General features: G+C 34.4%; 1 protein-coding gene across 1 annotated transcript in view; it reads left to right on the top strand.

Moving 5' to 3' along the window:
* NOC3L (NOC3 like DNA replication regulator) overlaps positions 1–15,493 on the top strand; it is a 35,972-nt gene that overhangs the window by 5,503 nt on the left and 14,976 nt on the right. The window contains exons 4-13 of the mRNA XM_046655465.1: positions 697–854; positions 1,430–1,483; positions 2,280–2,410; positions 4,096–4,257; positions 4,444–4,537; positions 7,264–7,439; positions 7,856–7,984; positions 12,636–12,767; positions 14,733–14,813; positions 15,121–15,221. Coding sequence (XP_046511421.1) covers positions 697–854; positions 1,430–1,483; positions 2,280–2,410; positions 4,096–4,257; positions 4,444–4,537; positions 7,264–7,439; positions 7,856–7,984; positions 12,636–12,767; positions 14,733–14,813; positions 15,121–15,221 — 1,218 coding nt within the window. The remainder of the gene's footprint in view (positions 1–696; positions 855–1,429; positions 1,484–2,279; positions 2,411–4,095; positions 4,258–4,443; positions 4,538–7,263; positions 7,440–7,855; positions 7,985–12,635; positions 12,768–14,732; positions 14,814–15,120; positions 15,222–15,493) is intronic.

Here is a 15,493-nt window from a genome sequence, read left to right as displayed (position 1 = left end):
ATGTTACTTGGGTGGTTAGTGCAAGACGTTCAGCTGTGAAAGCAGCGTTAACAAAGAGTAAACCCTGTTATTCAGTTTATCGTCTAAATAAAGGAAGTTCATGAATAAAACAAGCTGATTTTATTTAGCGTCCATCTTTATTTCTTTTGAGTCTGAACAGTGAGTGGAGTGCATGGGGGAAGAATGCTGTTCTCTGGAGAATTGGCAGAACAGTCCTGAGTTCTTTATGGCTGTGATCTCAATCCTTGTTCCCTATTAAGTAGGTATTATTCCCATTTACAGAGAGGAAACTGATACTTCCCCACAATCACAAGTAGTGAATCTGAAATTTAAACTTAGATCTTTTTAACTCCTGAATCCATACTATGCTCTGAAGGTTTTTGAGGTAAAGTAGCATGATGTCACCCTTGGGTCTGTGGAATATTCTTTAAAAAGAATCTGCTTTAACTTTCACCTTTATTTTGCATCTAAAGGGAAAACTAGATGAAGCCATAGTTTGGTTCTTTGTGGTAGATGATACAATTCATTTGTTTACTTACTGTTTGAGTGCCTGCTATGTGCCTGGTCTAGGTGCTAGAATCTATATACCTATTGGAGGTTTGGCTAGGAGTTAATTTTTATGTACTTTTAAATGATAGGTCTCTAGGTTCCTTTTTAAATATATTAAAACTGAAAATTAAATTTCTCTTTTTGCAGTGAGCCTGTTCATGTCAAGAAACGAAAGCGTGAGCACATTATAGAAAAATATGAAAAAATACCAAGAGCTCTGCAAACTGCACCAGAGAAGGAATTGATTCACTTGCTTCCTATCAAAGATAAAAGTGGTATAATCCCACAGACCAGGGAGAAGCCAGGTGAATCTAATCAGCCTGTGTATTGGTTAAAATTTTAGCTCCTTACTAAAGTCACATTTTTTTCCATTCAAAATTTAATTTTATTTTGACTTTTACCCATATCTACAAAATAGGGGTAGCTGCAGTTAGTCATATAGCAAACTTGATGATTTTGGCCAGAAAAACAGATGATTATCTCAAGTGTCCATTGTACTGCGAGTACAAACTGAAGCCTATGATGTTAATGTGATTTTCTTTTACCAAATTCTCTTGTTTCTAAAATTAGGGCATCTTAGTCATCCTTTTTTAGCGTTTTTTTCTTAACATATATCTTTTTTCTTATGAAATAAAACACACAGAAAAGTCCAGAAGTCAAAGATTTCAAGTTATGTGGTTTATCACAAAAAACACACCCAGAAATAAATACTGCCAGCACCCGGAAACTTGCTTTGTGCTCCCCTCAATCACTGATTTGCTCCCTCCTCATAGAAGTAACTACTTTCCCAAGTTTTATGGTAATGATGTCCCTGCTTTTCTTTGTAGTTTTGCCACTAAAATGTACTGTCACATTTTTAATAGATATATTTTTTATATAGTGATTGACAGTAACCAAGATGAAGAGGATCAAGAAGAGGTGGAACTTGAAGAAGGTAATGCGATACATCTTTATAGTTAGTAAATTGTTAATTGAGAATTACATTTTTTTGCATTTTGTGGTATGAAATAATTTTGATTCTTTCTTAGAGCTTTTATACTTTATATATATTTTAGATAATTGGATGCTGGTTTCTAATAGCTAGAACAGTTCTAATCTAAGTTAAACTTGTTCTTTTGTTTGAAATTATATTGGTTTAGAGTCTGTGATAGAATAAGATGGTTAAATTTTAGTTTGGCTTAGCAAACCTCATTAATAGTGTAGATGAGATTATAGTTCAGCTGTTTAACTGTTTTTGGTCATCCTTCGTAGGCTCATTATGGATTATGCTTGTGTGTTTATTAATCTAGTTCCTTATAAATTTCTTAAAGTGGAAATATTTTGTGTAGTTCAAAGGCCTATATAGAGTTGAAAACAAATGAGAATATTCTGTACTTTTTAAAAAATTAAATTAGATTGCCTTTTCTCTTAATTAATAGGAATTATTCTGGTTTTACCAGCATAGTGGTTGCCTCAGTTTGAATCTCATATCTGCCAGGTTTTGAACTTAAGGAAGTTACTTTTCCTTTGTCTCAGTTTCTTTATCTACAGAGTGGGGCTAATGGTGGTACCTGTCTCAGATGATTTTTGAGAGGACAATAAGTAGTAATCTTGGCCCATGGCAAGTGCTCAGTAAAAGTTACCTATCATTGTTATGATCTATTACTACAAGAAAATTATTTTATTAATTAAAGTTCTTGGATACTTGTAAATAAAGGAACATTTAAGAGAGGAAACCTAATCTGTTTCAGAGATAATTGAAGATCCTGTTCGAGAGCTGACATTAGAAGAACGTTTAACTGAGAGAAAGAAAAAACTACAAGAGAAGAAAATGCATATTGCAGCCTTGGCATCTGCCATATTATCAGATCCTGAAAGTAATGTAAGTAGTATTAATTTCTTTAGGCTCTTTATATTAGATATGGTGTACATGTCTAATATTTTAAGATTCTCTTGTTACTTACAATTCTCTTGTTACTTACTTACTACTTACAAGCACACACAAAAAGGAAAAGCATTAACAAAACATAGTAACTGAGTTAGAATAAGAGAGTAGACAGAATCTTAGCCTAATCCTATGTCTGAACTTAATTTCTTCTGTGATCTTAGAAGTCACTTAAACTCTGAGTCTTATTTTCTTCATCTCTAAATGAAGAAATTGGGTTTACTGTTGTAACTCTAAAAGTGGTAAGTGTGAAAATTAATTGTATTTGGGAAGAGGAACCTACTTACAAATTTGCTTGACTGATCTATAGAATTTTTAATAAAGAACATGCTACACAAAAGTCAATGAGATTAGTTCAGGAATGCTTGTAAGTGGAAAACATTTTAAGTGAAATAGACCAGAGAGTTATAATGAATTGCCAATGGGCCATAGGTACAGTGGTGAAGGTGGTGATAGTTATAACATGGACTCAAGGAACCTGAGGTTCAGTCTTGGCTCCGCTAAGTACTATCTGTTAGACTTGGGTAAGTTTTACCTAGGGCTCATTTTCTTCATCTCTACAAGGGGTAGGTACCTATTTTAAAACTTTGTTATGAGGATTAAATGGTAAAATATACATGAAGTCATATAAAGTGGTACTAATATTCTTGTTATATTGGTGTCCCCAGCATCCTAGTGTGACAAATATTTATTTATTGAATGATGAAATAGATTATTTACATTTGTAGAAAAAATTTCGTGGAGTATGTTTTGGAGTAGTATTTGTCCTTTTCTAATAAAATGAGAGGAAGATCTGGAGCAGGATTGGGGAGGGGAATTTGGAATGTTTCTCACCTGTATTATCTCATTTAATCATTGTACAATCATAGAGACAAATGCTATTGATCTCTTTTTACACCTGAAAAATTGAGCCTTAAAAAAGTCAAGGCATTTGTTCTAGATTTTAATAGCCACTAGGTTGGAACCCAGGTCTTCTAACTCTGGAGCCTCTTGCTTATTTCATTCAAGTTAGAGATGGCAAATAGGTGGTGGCCTATTTGTCCTATTCCCTACTGTGGCCAACATTGCTAACCAACCAGAGCATTGCTTGTTAAGATATTGCTTCAGCAGGCAATAGTAGTTCATCAAAGCAAGCACATTTGTTGAAACCAATTTTTCACTTCTACATTACATCATACAAATGATTTTGTATGAGTCTTGTTGAAGCTAAAAGTTATGTGGATACATTATATTTAATTCCTGATTAATTCATGTATATGTGATTAATACATTTGATTGGTGTATATAATATATTTCAGAAAGTATTTTAGGGAAATAGGACACACAAGCTTTAAGAAAACCCAGTGACAAAAGAATTTCTAAAAATAGATAAATTAACAAATTTAAACTGTTTTTCTAAATCTTTATTTTTTATAACTACTTATTTAACAAAATATGATTAACTTATAACTTTAGTGATATATATGTTGGTAATGTGAGCAGTATCTAAATTGTGTGTAGCTTGACTAGACTCTGAGTCATTTCATGAATTCTGTTTATTATACGAGATATGAGGCTGTTGTCTTTTGTTCATAATTGTTTTGCCATAGTTTCTCTAGCCTTACAAGTTATTTCTTTAACAGATTAAAAAATTGAAAGAATTACGTTCCATGTTGATGGAACAGGATCCTGATGTGGCTGTTACTGTTCGAAAGCTGGTGATAGTTTCTCTGATGGAGTTATTTAAAGACATCACTCCTTCATATAAAATACGACCCCTCACAGAAGCAGAAAAATCTACCAAGGTAATGCTAGATATAAATACTATACAAAATAAACTGAAAATTTGGAGAGCTAGAGATGGGAGAAATAGAGTTTTTTTGTTTGTTTTTATAAGACTGAGCATATACTGGGCACTCCCATTCTGTGCTAATTTAAGGATTTCAATGTTTTGATTTTAAAATATGACTGATCTTTTTTGTCTTTTTCAGATACGCAAAGAAACCCAAAAGTTAAGAGAATTTGAGGAAGGCCTGGTTAGCCAATATAAATTTTATTTGGAAAATCTGGAGCAAATGGTTAAAGGTATATTAAACATATCTTAAAAGTATGTAACATACTTAGTTTTGGTCAGGAAGGTGAATTCTATATTCTGTGCTGTGTATTGAGAGTCAGTATGGTGTATGTCAAGAGCAAATCTAGAGTCAGACTTCCTGGTTCAAATCCTGGCTCACCGCTTAATACCTATGTGATGGGCAAATCACTTAATCTCTCTGTGCCTCCTTTTTTCTGTCTATAAAATGAGAATAGTAATAGTACTTATCTCATAAGATTATTGTTAAAATTTATAATATAAAGCACTTAGAACTGTGCCTAGCTTGTACTAGGTACTATATTTTATCAGCTCTTAGTAGTATTGTTGCAGTCCTTTATCTAGTAAGTAGTTGTATGTTTCTTGAATTCATCAGTAGTTGAAATTTATTCTACTTTATTTTTATTCGGAAGGGCTAGTCAGGAGAGAAGGATAACTTGAAATGGATGTAATGAGTGCCTTGAAAATGGACTTATGAGTCAGTCATTCAGGATGATAACCTCTTCTATCAAACTCTTGTTCTCTTTCTCTTTGTTCAGAAAAAGAAGGGCATACAGAAAATTTGGGCATGAAAGGGGAAGAGAGTCAATTGCCTAGGCCAGGTGCTTTCACTTGACTCAGTTGGGCTCCTTTACTTAGTGCTGGGCTTAAGGATTACCCAGCTGCCATCTCAGCTGGAACAGGACTGCTGAATCTTTTGGCCCAATAAGAGCATAAAGGTGGTGGAGTGTAGTGGACGTGCAGGTGGATGGTTTGGATATTGATTCTATGCTCTGGCATCTCAACTGTAACACACTTACTAGCATTTATTCTAAGGCCTGGGAGCTTTATGTAGACTGGCACTATCCAATAGTACTGTAACGTGAGACACATAACGTATGTCATTTAAAAAAATGTAACCACACCAAAAAAAAGTAAAAAGCAATGAAATTAATTTTAATAGTAAATTATATATATATCCAAATTATTATTTCAACATATAATCAATTCTAAAAATTAGTGAGATAGCTTATGTTCTTTTTTTGTACTAGGTTCTAGATCTGGTATGTATTTCACGCAGCACATCTAAATTTGGGTTAGCCACATTTCAAGTGCTCAATTGCCACATGTGGCTAGTGGCCTCTGTATTGGATCATGCAGGTGTAGGCCTTTTCTAAGTAGATTGAGCCATTACAAAGTCTTTAAGTTTTAAAAAAAATCATAGTAAAAAATATATATAACACAAAATTTATCATTTTAACTATTATAAGTGTACAGTTCTGTGGCATTATGTAAATCCGGTGTTAATACAACCATCATCACCATCCATCTCCAGAACCTTTTCTTCCTCAACTGAAATTCTATAACTATTAAACATTAACAGATATAAATACTATTATATTTAATAGTATTTAATAGTAACGCCTTATCCCGTCCTTTCCCCAGCCTGTGGCATCCACTATTCTACTAATTTGAATTAAATAGGAATTCGACTGCTCTGGGAACCTCATATTATAAGTGGAATCATACAATATTTGTCCTTTTGTAACTAGTTTATTTTACTTAGCATAATGTTGTCAGTATTCATCTTTGTTGTAGCATGTGTCAAAATTTCTTTCCTTTTTAAAACTGAATAATATTCCATTGTATGTATACACCACCTTTTGTTTATCCATTCATCTGTCCAATTTGAAGTCTTGTTAACTTTAAGTAAATAGAAGATATGGTTCTTTCTTATAGTGAATACAGTCTGTTTGGGGAAAAATCATATATATGAGAATCAACTTTAAAATAAAGATACTATCATCCATACTCTCTCATCTCTGGCGGGGTGATGCAGAGGGAGGTGTTGAACTTTAGAAAAACCAGCATATTTTCATAATCAAGATGCTGTGTTATGGTAACACTATGTATGTAGAAATTTCTAGAAAAGAGTTACTGTGAATCTTTGGTTATTTTGAAGGAGAATTTAAATCTCTTCTGGACCTCCTGGGTAAAGATACCACAGTGAACATCAGCTAGAAGTCAGGAGAAATGATATTTTAGGTTCTTGGGATTTTTGAAAAAAAGGAGAAACTGGAGCTCAGAGAGTTTAGAACTTATTTATGTTCACCAGCCAATTAATGGATGACTAGGATTTGAACCCAGGCTTCTTATAATCTAGTGTTTTGGGGAAAGCCTTGGTAGAGCCCAGCCCAAGGATTCCTTTAAGGTATCCACTCCCTGACACCCCCCCCCCCCCCCGCCCTTTCTTACCCCACAGACCCTTTTCATTGATTGATATAACTTCTATTTATTTATTTATTTACGTTTGCTGAGGAAGATTTGCCCTGAGCCAACATCTGTTAGCAATCTCCCTCTTTTTGTATGTGAGCCACTGCCACAATGTGGCCACTGACAGAATAGTGCAGGTCTGCACCCAGGAACCAAACATGGGCCACCAAGGCAGAGTGTGCTGAACTTAACCACTTGGCTACTGGGGCTGGCCCATAATGATATATGTTTTCAAATATATGGAAAGCCAAGATTCTTGTAATTGTGGTTAGAGTCAAGAGGGTGGAGATGGTAGACAAATTTCAAAGACAACATTTGTACTTGTGTCAACAGTAGACACAACTCATATTTAAGAATTGTGTTGCGTATTGAATTTTCATATCATTGCATATTACTGTAAAAGAAAGCTAATTAGTTGAAGTTTTCACCAATGAATAAAAGAATAACTACTGTTATCTTTTATTAGACTGGAAGCAAAGGAAGCTGAAGAAAAGTAATGTAATTTCCTTAAAGGCATACAAAGGACTGGCAGAAGTGGCTGTGAAGAGCCTCTGTGAGCTGTTGGTGGCACTACCTCATTTCAACTTTCACAACAACATCATTGTATTGATTGTCCCTCTCATGAATGATGTGTCAAAATTGGTGGGTTGCTCTAAATGATTGTTGCTGTTGTCCTTAACAGAAATTATAGACCCTGTGATTATTTTTTTTCCCTCAAAATTCTTTTAGAGCTATTATTTATTGCTGAAATAGGGTCACTTCATTGAATACTCTCTCTAAGAAAAATTATTTGAACATGAGTTTAGTGTGGTGGTTCTGAGCAGGAGGCACTTTTGCCCTCCAGGGACTGTTAGGCTGTGTCTGCACACGTTTTTGATTGTCACGACTGTGGTAATGGGGGAGTGTTACTACTGGCATCTAGTGGGTAAAGGCCAGGGGGGCTCCTAAACATCCTACAATGCACAGGACAGCCCCCCACAACAAAGTAGGATCTGACCCAAAATGTCAGTGTGCTGAGGTTGAGAAACACTGGTTTAGTGTAACATTTTATTTTTCAGATATCTGAAATGTGTTGTGAGGCAGTAAAGAAACTCTTCAAACAAGATAAATTAGGCCAAGCTTCCCTTGGTGTAATTAAAGTGATTTCTGGTTTTGTGAAGGGCAGAAATTATGAAGTTAGGCCAGAGGTAAGCCTTTCCTTTCTTACTTTACATTTTATTTGTTTTTAAATTACAAAGTGAATTTTCAGTTGTTATGAGGAATTTATTCTTTATTGATGTATATAAAGTAGAAAGTGAAAGTACTCACCTACCCAAATGTAACCACTCTTAACACTTTGGTGTGTATCCTTCTAGATATTTTCTGTGCAGATGTAGAAATATATGCTTGTTTATATATTAAAATAAAAAATGAGTTTATACTATGGAAACTATTCTGGAGCTGTTTTCATTTTATATATTGTGGGCTTATGTGGAGGACTATCCTATTCTTTTTAATGTCTGCCATCCTATTCCATTATGTGAATATATGGCCCCCAATTGATGGATAGCTTAGTTGTTTTTATATTTCTGCTGTTATAGTCAGCAAGGAAGAGAACATTTTGGCTCTATTATTTTTTCATACTTGTGTGAATATTCTGTGAGTTAAATTTCTAAAGTGTGGATACTAGGTCCAGCAGTATACACATTTAAAAACTTGAGAGATAATGCCAAATTGTCCTTCAAAAACATTTTATCACTTATGTTCCCACTAGTGATAGGGCTGTCATTTCCCTACAACCTACCCCAAACTGAATATTTTTTACTATTTAATTTTTGTTAGTCTGGTAGGTAAAAAATTATGTATTATATGTGTATTTTTTGTTTTCACATCTTTATTAGTGAGGTTTTACTTTCATGCATTTAGTAGTCATTTGAACTTTTTACCTTGTATTGTTTGCCAGATTTTCTCCTCAGGTATTTGTCTTTCTTTAATGACTTGTAATAATTTTTTTATATTTATTCATTTCGATAAATTTAGCTGTGTACTAGGTATGTTCTAGGTCCTGGGGACAACATAGTGAACAAAAGAAACAGCAGCTGTGTGTGGGTCTTCATGTCACATTGCGTCCTGAGGAGATTAAGTCTGATATGTAACTTGCAAATATTTGTTTGTTGTTCTATCTTTTAATTTTGTATTGTGGTCTTTTTGCTTTATAGAAGTTTTACATTTTAGTCTGCTGTCACGTTTTTTCCACTTGTATGTGAGGCTGTATTTTTGTCGTTCATAGAACTGCCTCAATCCTAAGAATTATAGATTCTTTCCTTGCAGAAGAGTTTTAGTTATATTTAAATATTTATGTTTAATATTATATTTAAATATTTAATCCATTTGACATCTTTTTGTTTGTGTATGGTATGAGTGCAGAGCTAATAATAGATACTTTTTAAAGTGGGTAATTTGTTATTTCAATACCATCTTCTTTTTGCTGCTGATTTGAAATGCTGCCTTTATTATATGCTAAATTCCAACACAAAATTTTATTTTTGAGCTCTTCTGTTGATTTAGTTAGTTCCCTAAAATATACTATTTTAATTATTGTAGCCTTATATCTGTAGAATACAGTATATCTGTAGTATATTTGGATATCTGGTAGCATGATGCTGATCAAAATGGAGATAACTGATAAAAGCCATGGACCATTCTTTTTTTTTCCTCCAATATATTTTAAATTATTTTTGTATATATTATTCCAGAAGGAATTTAGAATCAAAATTTACTTCCCCATCCCCAAATAGTACACACAGAGAATCTAACTGGCATTGATTCAATGTATAGGTTAATGTGGGAGAATTAAAATATTTACAGAATTGATTTTTTTCTACTTAAGAATATCATACATCTTGCTTTTTGTTTAAGGCTTCTTTTACCTTCTTAAGTGAAGTTTTATAATTTTCTTCATTTGGGTCTTAGATATTTTTATTAACTTTAGTTTTGGTCATATAGTTTTGATTGTTAAGGTGATATTTTCTACTCTGTTTTGTTTCCTAACTTCAAAGTCTTTCTTTGCCATCAAATCCCTTTCATTCCTCAAAGCTGATAATTTCAGTTGAACCACTAAAATGATAAATATTGGGTTTAAGTAAGAGAATATATTTAGTGTCTTTACTCAGAATTGTAGAGTGGTCAGATAATAAGGCTTAAACATGAAACTGAGCCATAGAGAAACTTTCATTTTAGTGAAGCTGGAATATAAACTGTGTTCTTTAATATGTTGGGGATTTTTTGAATATATATTTAGGTTGTACAATGTAATTTTTTTAAAAAGAATATAATGTGATGATTTTGTATATACATTATGAAATGATTACCACAGTAAAGTTAATTAACACATCCATCACCTTACATAGTTACCTGTTTTTGTGTGTGGTGAGAATATTTAAAATTTCAAGTACACAATATCTTGGGTACTGTGAATAATGCTGCAGTGGACACGGGTGCAGATATCTCTTTGAGGCAGTGATTGATTTTCCTTTGGATAAATAGCCAGAAGTGGGAATTCTGGATCATATGGTAGTTCTATTTTTAATTTTTTGAGGAACTTCCATACTGTTTTTCATAATGGCTGCACCAATTTAGAGTCCCACCAACACTGTACAGGATTCCTTTCTTTTCACACCCTCATAAACAACTTATCTCTTATCTTTTTTATAATAACCATCTTAACAGGTGTGAGATACTATCTCGTGATTTTGATTTGTATTTCTCTGATGATTAGTGCTGTTGAGCACCTTTTCATATACCTGTTGGCCGTTCGGATGTCTTTGGGAAAGGTCTGTTCAGGTCCTTTGCCCATTTTTTCTTTTTTTTTTTTGAGGAAGATTAGCCCTGAGCTAGCATCTGCTGCCAGTCTCCCTCTTTTTGCTGAGGAAGGCTGGCCCTGAGCTAACATCCGTGCCCATCTTCCTCTACTTTTTATGTGGGACGCCTGCCACAGCATGGCTTGTCAAGTGGTGCCATGTCTGCACCCAGGATCCGAACTGGTGAACTGTGGGCTACCAAAGTGGAATGTGCACACTTAACTGCTGCGCCACTGGGCCAGCCCCTGCCCATTTTTTAATCAGATTCTTTGTTTTTTGCTATTGAGTTGTGTGAGTTCCTTATTTATTTTGGATATTAACCCCTTATTGGATGTATGGTTTGCAAATATCTCCTCCCATTCTGTTGCCTTTTCATTTTGTTGGTGGTTTCTTTTGCTCTGCAGAAGCTTTTTAGTTTAATGTAGTCTCACTTGTTTATTTTTGCCTCTGTTGCCTGTTTTTGATGTCATATCCACAAAAATCATTGCTGAGACCAATGTCCAACAGCTTTTCCATATGGTTTCTTCTAGGAGTTTTACAGTTTCAGGTGTTATTTTTAAGTTTTTAATCCATTTCGAGATAATTTTTGTGAGTGGTATAAGATAAGGGTCCAACTTTCGTTCTTCTGCATGTAGATAGCCAGTTTTCCCAGTCCATTTATCGAAGAGACTACTTTTCCTCGTGTATTCTTGGTTTGCTTGCCAAGGATTAGTGGACCAAATGCCACATTCTTTAATTTGGAATTATTTTTCATTTATGGGTAATATTTTATGAGCATACAGAATGCCTACGAAATATTCGTAATTGCTCTTTCTGATACCTAGGATGACTTCACGTTCGCTGTGTATGCTTTTAGTTCTTCCTTCCTCCTTGTTTTCGTTCTGTGCTTTAAGCCCTCTAATCTGAAATACTCAGCTTTCTTCCATACGTACATATTGGAAGATGAAGCTGTAGTCCTGATTTTTTTTCCAGGAATGCTGCTGTGACTGCAGGAAGTCAGTAGAGTGATTTCTTCCAGAGAAAATACTGAATTTTAAACCTCTTTTGTCTGTATGTGTGGATGGTTGCTGTAACACACAAAACACCAATTTCCAAATTAGTATCTGAATTTGTGAGTGGCTTAAGCAATAGTTTTCATTGTGGTCCCTGGACCACATGGGAGTTAGAACTATAAATTCTGGGGCCCCACTCCAGACCTACTGAATCAGAACCTGGGGATGGGGCTCAGCTATTTGTGTTTTAACAAGTCTTCCAGGTGATTCTGATGTTTACTAAAGTTGGAGAACTATGGCTTAAAGGAAAATAAGTTGTCTTAAAATTAATAACACTAGTGTTCATGTTATTTTTTTACTGGTAAGAAGAGATAAAGATTGGAACTGTTGGGGCCAGCCCCGTGGCTGAGTAGTTAAGTTTGCACGCTCCGCTTCAGCAGTCCAGGATTTCGCTGGTTCGGATCCTGGGTGTTTGGGTACTGAGGCAGCATCCCACGTGCCACAACTAGAAGGACCCACAACTAAAAATATACAACTATGTACTGGAGGGCTTTGGGGAGAAAAAGGAAAAATAAAGTCTGTAAAAAAAAAAATTAGAGCTGTTAACTGAAAAACTGAAGCTGGTTTGGTAAATTGAAGCTGGTTTACAATTACCTAATTTATATCCTTTCCTCCCATTCTGGTCCAAACCTTTTTCTGGTCTGTCTACTCTTTCTCATCCTACCTACCAATGCCAAGTGATATGTTCTCTCTTTCTATACTCATTAAACTGCAAAATAACATTATGTGTATTTAACCAAATAATGGTGTTCTTTCATAGATACAAATTATGAAATATGTTCAGCAAAAAGATGTGGAACTTTGTGTAAAATGTGATAAAAGATGTTTTACAGCTTTTTTTTCCCTGAAGGAAAGGAATAACATTGTTAAATGCTTATTTTTCCATATAAAGTTTTTGAGGGCAATATAAATGTGAAGCTTTGTATTTGTGTTTTCTTCAATATTAGATGTTAAAAACATTCTTGTGCCTAAGAATCAAGGAAATAGAAGTGAAAAAAGATACAGAGGACATTAATAAACCAAAAAAGTTCATGACTTTCAAGGAAAAGAGAAAAACTCTATCAAGAATGCAGAGAAAGGTTTGATTTATTTCCTTTTTTGTTTTATTTGGTTTTAGAATAAAATCATATTATGTGCACAGGTGAAAAATCATAGTTAAATCATAAATATAAATATTGTAACATCTAACATTTAGAGAATTTTATTTTTCTCAGTTACTGCAAAGAAATATTTTAATGAATTAGGGGCCAGCCTAGTGGCATAGTGGTTTAACTCTGTGTGCTCCACTTTGCCAGCCTTTGGTTCGTGGGTTCCTTTCCTGGGGCCAGACCTACACACAGCTCATCAAGCCATGCTGAGGCAACATCCCACATACGAAAAATAGAGGAAGATTGGCAGAGATGTTAGCTCAGTGACAATCTTCCTCAAGCAAAACGAGGAAGATTGGCAACGGATGTTAGCTCAGGACCAATCTTCCTCACCAAAAAAAAGAAAAGAAAAGAAAAATATATTTTTTTTATTGAGTTATTGATAGGTTACAATCTTGTCAAATTTCAATTGTACATTGTTTGTCAGTCATGTTGTAGGTGCACCACTTCACCCTTTGTACCCACCCCCCACCCCACCTTTCCCCTGGTATCCACTAAACTGTTCTTTATCCATAGTTTTAAATTCCTCATGTGAGTGGAGTCATACACAGATTATCTAAGAAAAATATTTTAATGAATCAGTTTAAACTGATAATTCATTGGCAAAGAGAGCAATAGATAAAATGACTTACGATCATCTTAGATTCATTGTGATACACAGATTCTGTCCTTAACAGAAAGGATGTATTCATGTGAAGTTGGCAACAAAGTGGGTGGTTGTTAATTGAATCATATTTCTTTATTGGTTTGTCTTTGAAACCTAGGTTGAAATTCCTGGCCTTTGTTTATTTACTATGAGACTTTGGAAACTTTTTATTTTGAGAAATGGAGCTAATAATAGCACCTACTTCGTAGGGTCATTGTGCGTTTTACATAAGATGATATATGCAAAGCACTTAGCAGAGCACATAACACTGTGTGTGCTTTGTAAACATTAGTTGTCATCACCACCATCATTATTATTATCACTTCTCAAAACTTTTCTAGACAGTTTATTAGGGTTATCAAATTGCATATAAAAAAAAACGAAAAATAATTTCCAGGAATATCTGTCTTTGAATGTCTAATAAATGTTGAAAACATGACAGAAGTATCAAAATAGACTTAATAGTTGTAAACAAATGAAGGTAAACATTTTAATTATTTGTACCATACTGTCCTAGTAGAAGTTGGACAAGTCTGTTAGGAGCAGCATGTATGTAGCTATGGTGGGGAAACAGAGACTCAGTAAACAGCAGCTCTTTAACAGCTTCAGATGAGGGAAGGAAACTGTTCCTCACTCCTCTGTGTCTCAGGCAGATTAGCAACCATTGTGTGCTTATTATTCCTTACAGCATAAGGAAGTGTAAAAAAATTAACATTTTGTTGAATTTCTACATGGAATCTGGTTTCATGCATTGTATGTAAATGGGTTTAGGAAGTATTGTTAATGAGTGGTTTCCATGTTATAGATGATTTAACAATAAGAATTATTTCTGCATTCAGCATGTTCTTCTGTTTTCTCTTTTTTGAAAATTTTAAATTTAATTTATGGAAAACTGCAGAGAATGATATAGCATATCCCGTGTACCCACCATTCAGACTGAGCAAATATTAGTAGACTTATTTCACTTTTTTCCTTGAGAAGAAAGAAACCATTGGTGATAGAGTTGGAATCCCCTTTGTGCCTCTCCCTGCTCTTATTCTTCTGCCTTCCTCCTAGGAGGCAACCACTGTTACAAGTTTTGTGTACACTGCTTATCTGTGTTTTTTTTTGCTTTTGCTTATATTTGTATTCATAGACAATCTATGGTATTAGTCTATGTGTTTCATAATATTTGTATATTAGGCCTCTCTGAAGCTTGCTTTTTTTATTCGGTGATATGTCCTCTTACTTTTTTTTCACTCTCTTTTCAGTGGAAGAAAGCAGAAGAGAAACTCGAGCGAGAGCTTCGGGAGGCAGAAGCTTCAGAGAGTACTGAGAAAAAACTTAAACTGGTAGGCAGGTTCACATTCTCTTATGCTTGCAAAATGTTTTGTTAAATGATTTTAACTAGAGATTTATTGTTTCAACTTGTGGTTGTATAATTCTGCTTTATTTCATAAGGCTTATTTGTGCCAGAAACTGATGTGATCAGTGCTACTTTTATGAAATCACAGGATGTACATCTTCATTCTGTTTTGTTGAAGCTCCTAACACTGAGGTTGAGCTTTAAAAGGTTGACTTTGAAAGTCATGGTTATGGTAACTCAGGAGAAAGTATATGAGGTTATACTAAAGTCGTTTTGTCTATTTCTTCTGCCAGCACACGGAGACTTTGAATATTGTGTTTGTAACCTACTTCAGAATATTGAAGAAGGCCCAGAGGTCACCTCTCCTGCCAGCAGTTCTAGAAGGTCTTGCCAAGTAAGGGCTGTGTAGGTTGACACCTTTTAGATTCTTTCTATATAGATAAGACCGAAGTAACGATGAATTTTAAACAGAGTTCATGAATGATGACCTAGTGTCCTTCTCAGTTCTCATTCCTTTTTTATTTGTCACAAGCCTTTTCTTGAAACTGTTCATAACACTGTGCTTTTTTGTTTTTCTCATCTCAAACCTTTTATTTTTTAAATCTCCTTCACTAACTCTTTGCTTCTGCTTGGTAAATTTTAGGTGTCCCTAGGGTTTATTTCTCA

This window comes from Equus quagga, chromosome 2, assembly GCF_021613505.1.
Source record: "Equus quagga isolate Etosha38 chromosome 2, UCLA_HA_Equagga_1.0, whole genome shotgun sequence".
Taxonomy (NCBI): domain Eukaryota; kingdom Metazoa; phylum Chordata; class Mammalia; order Perissodactyla; family Equidae; genus Equus; species Equus quagga.
This window is presented reverse-complemented; position numbering and strand designations above follow the sequence as displayed.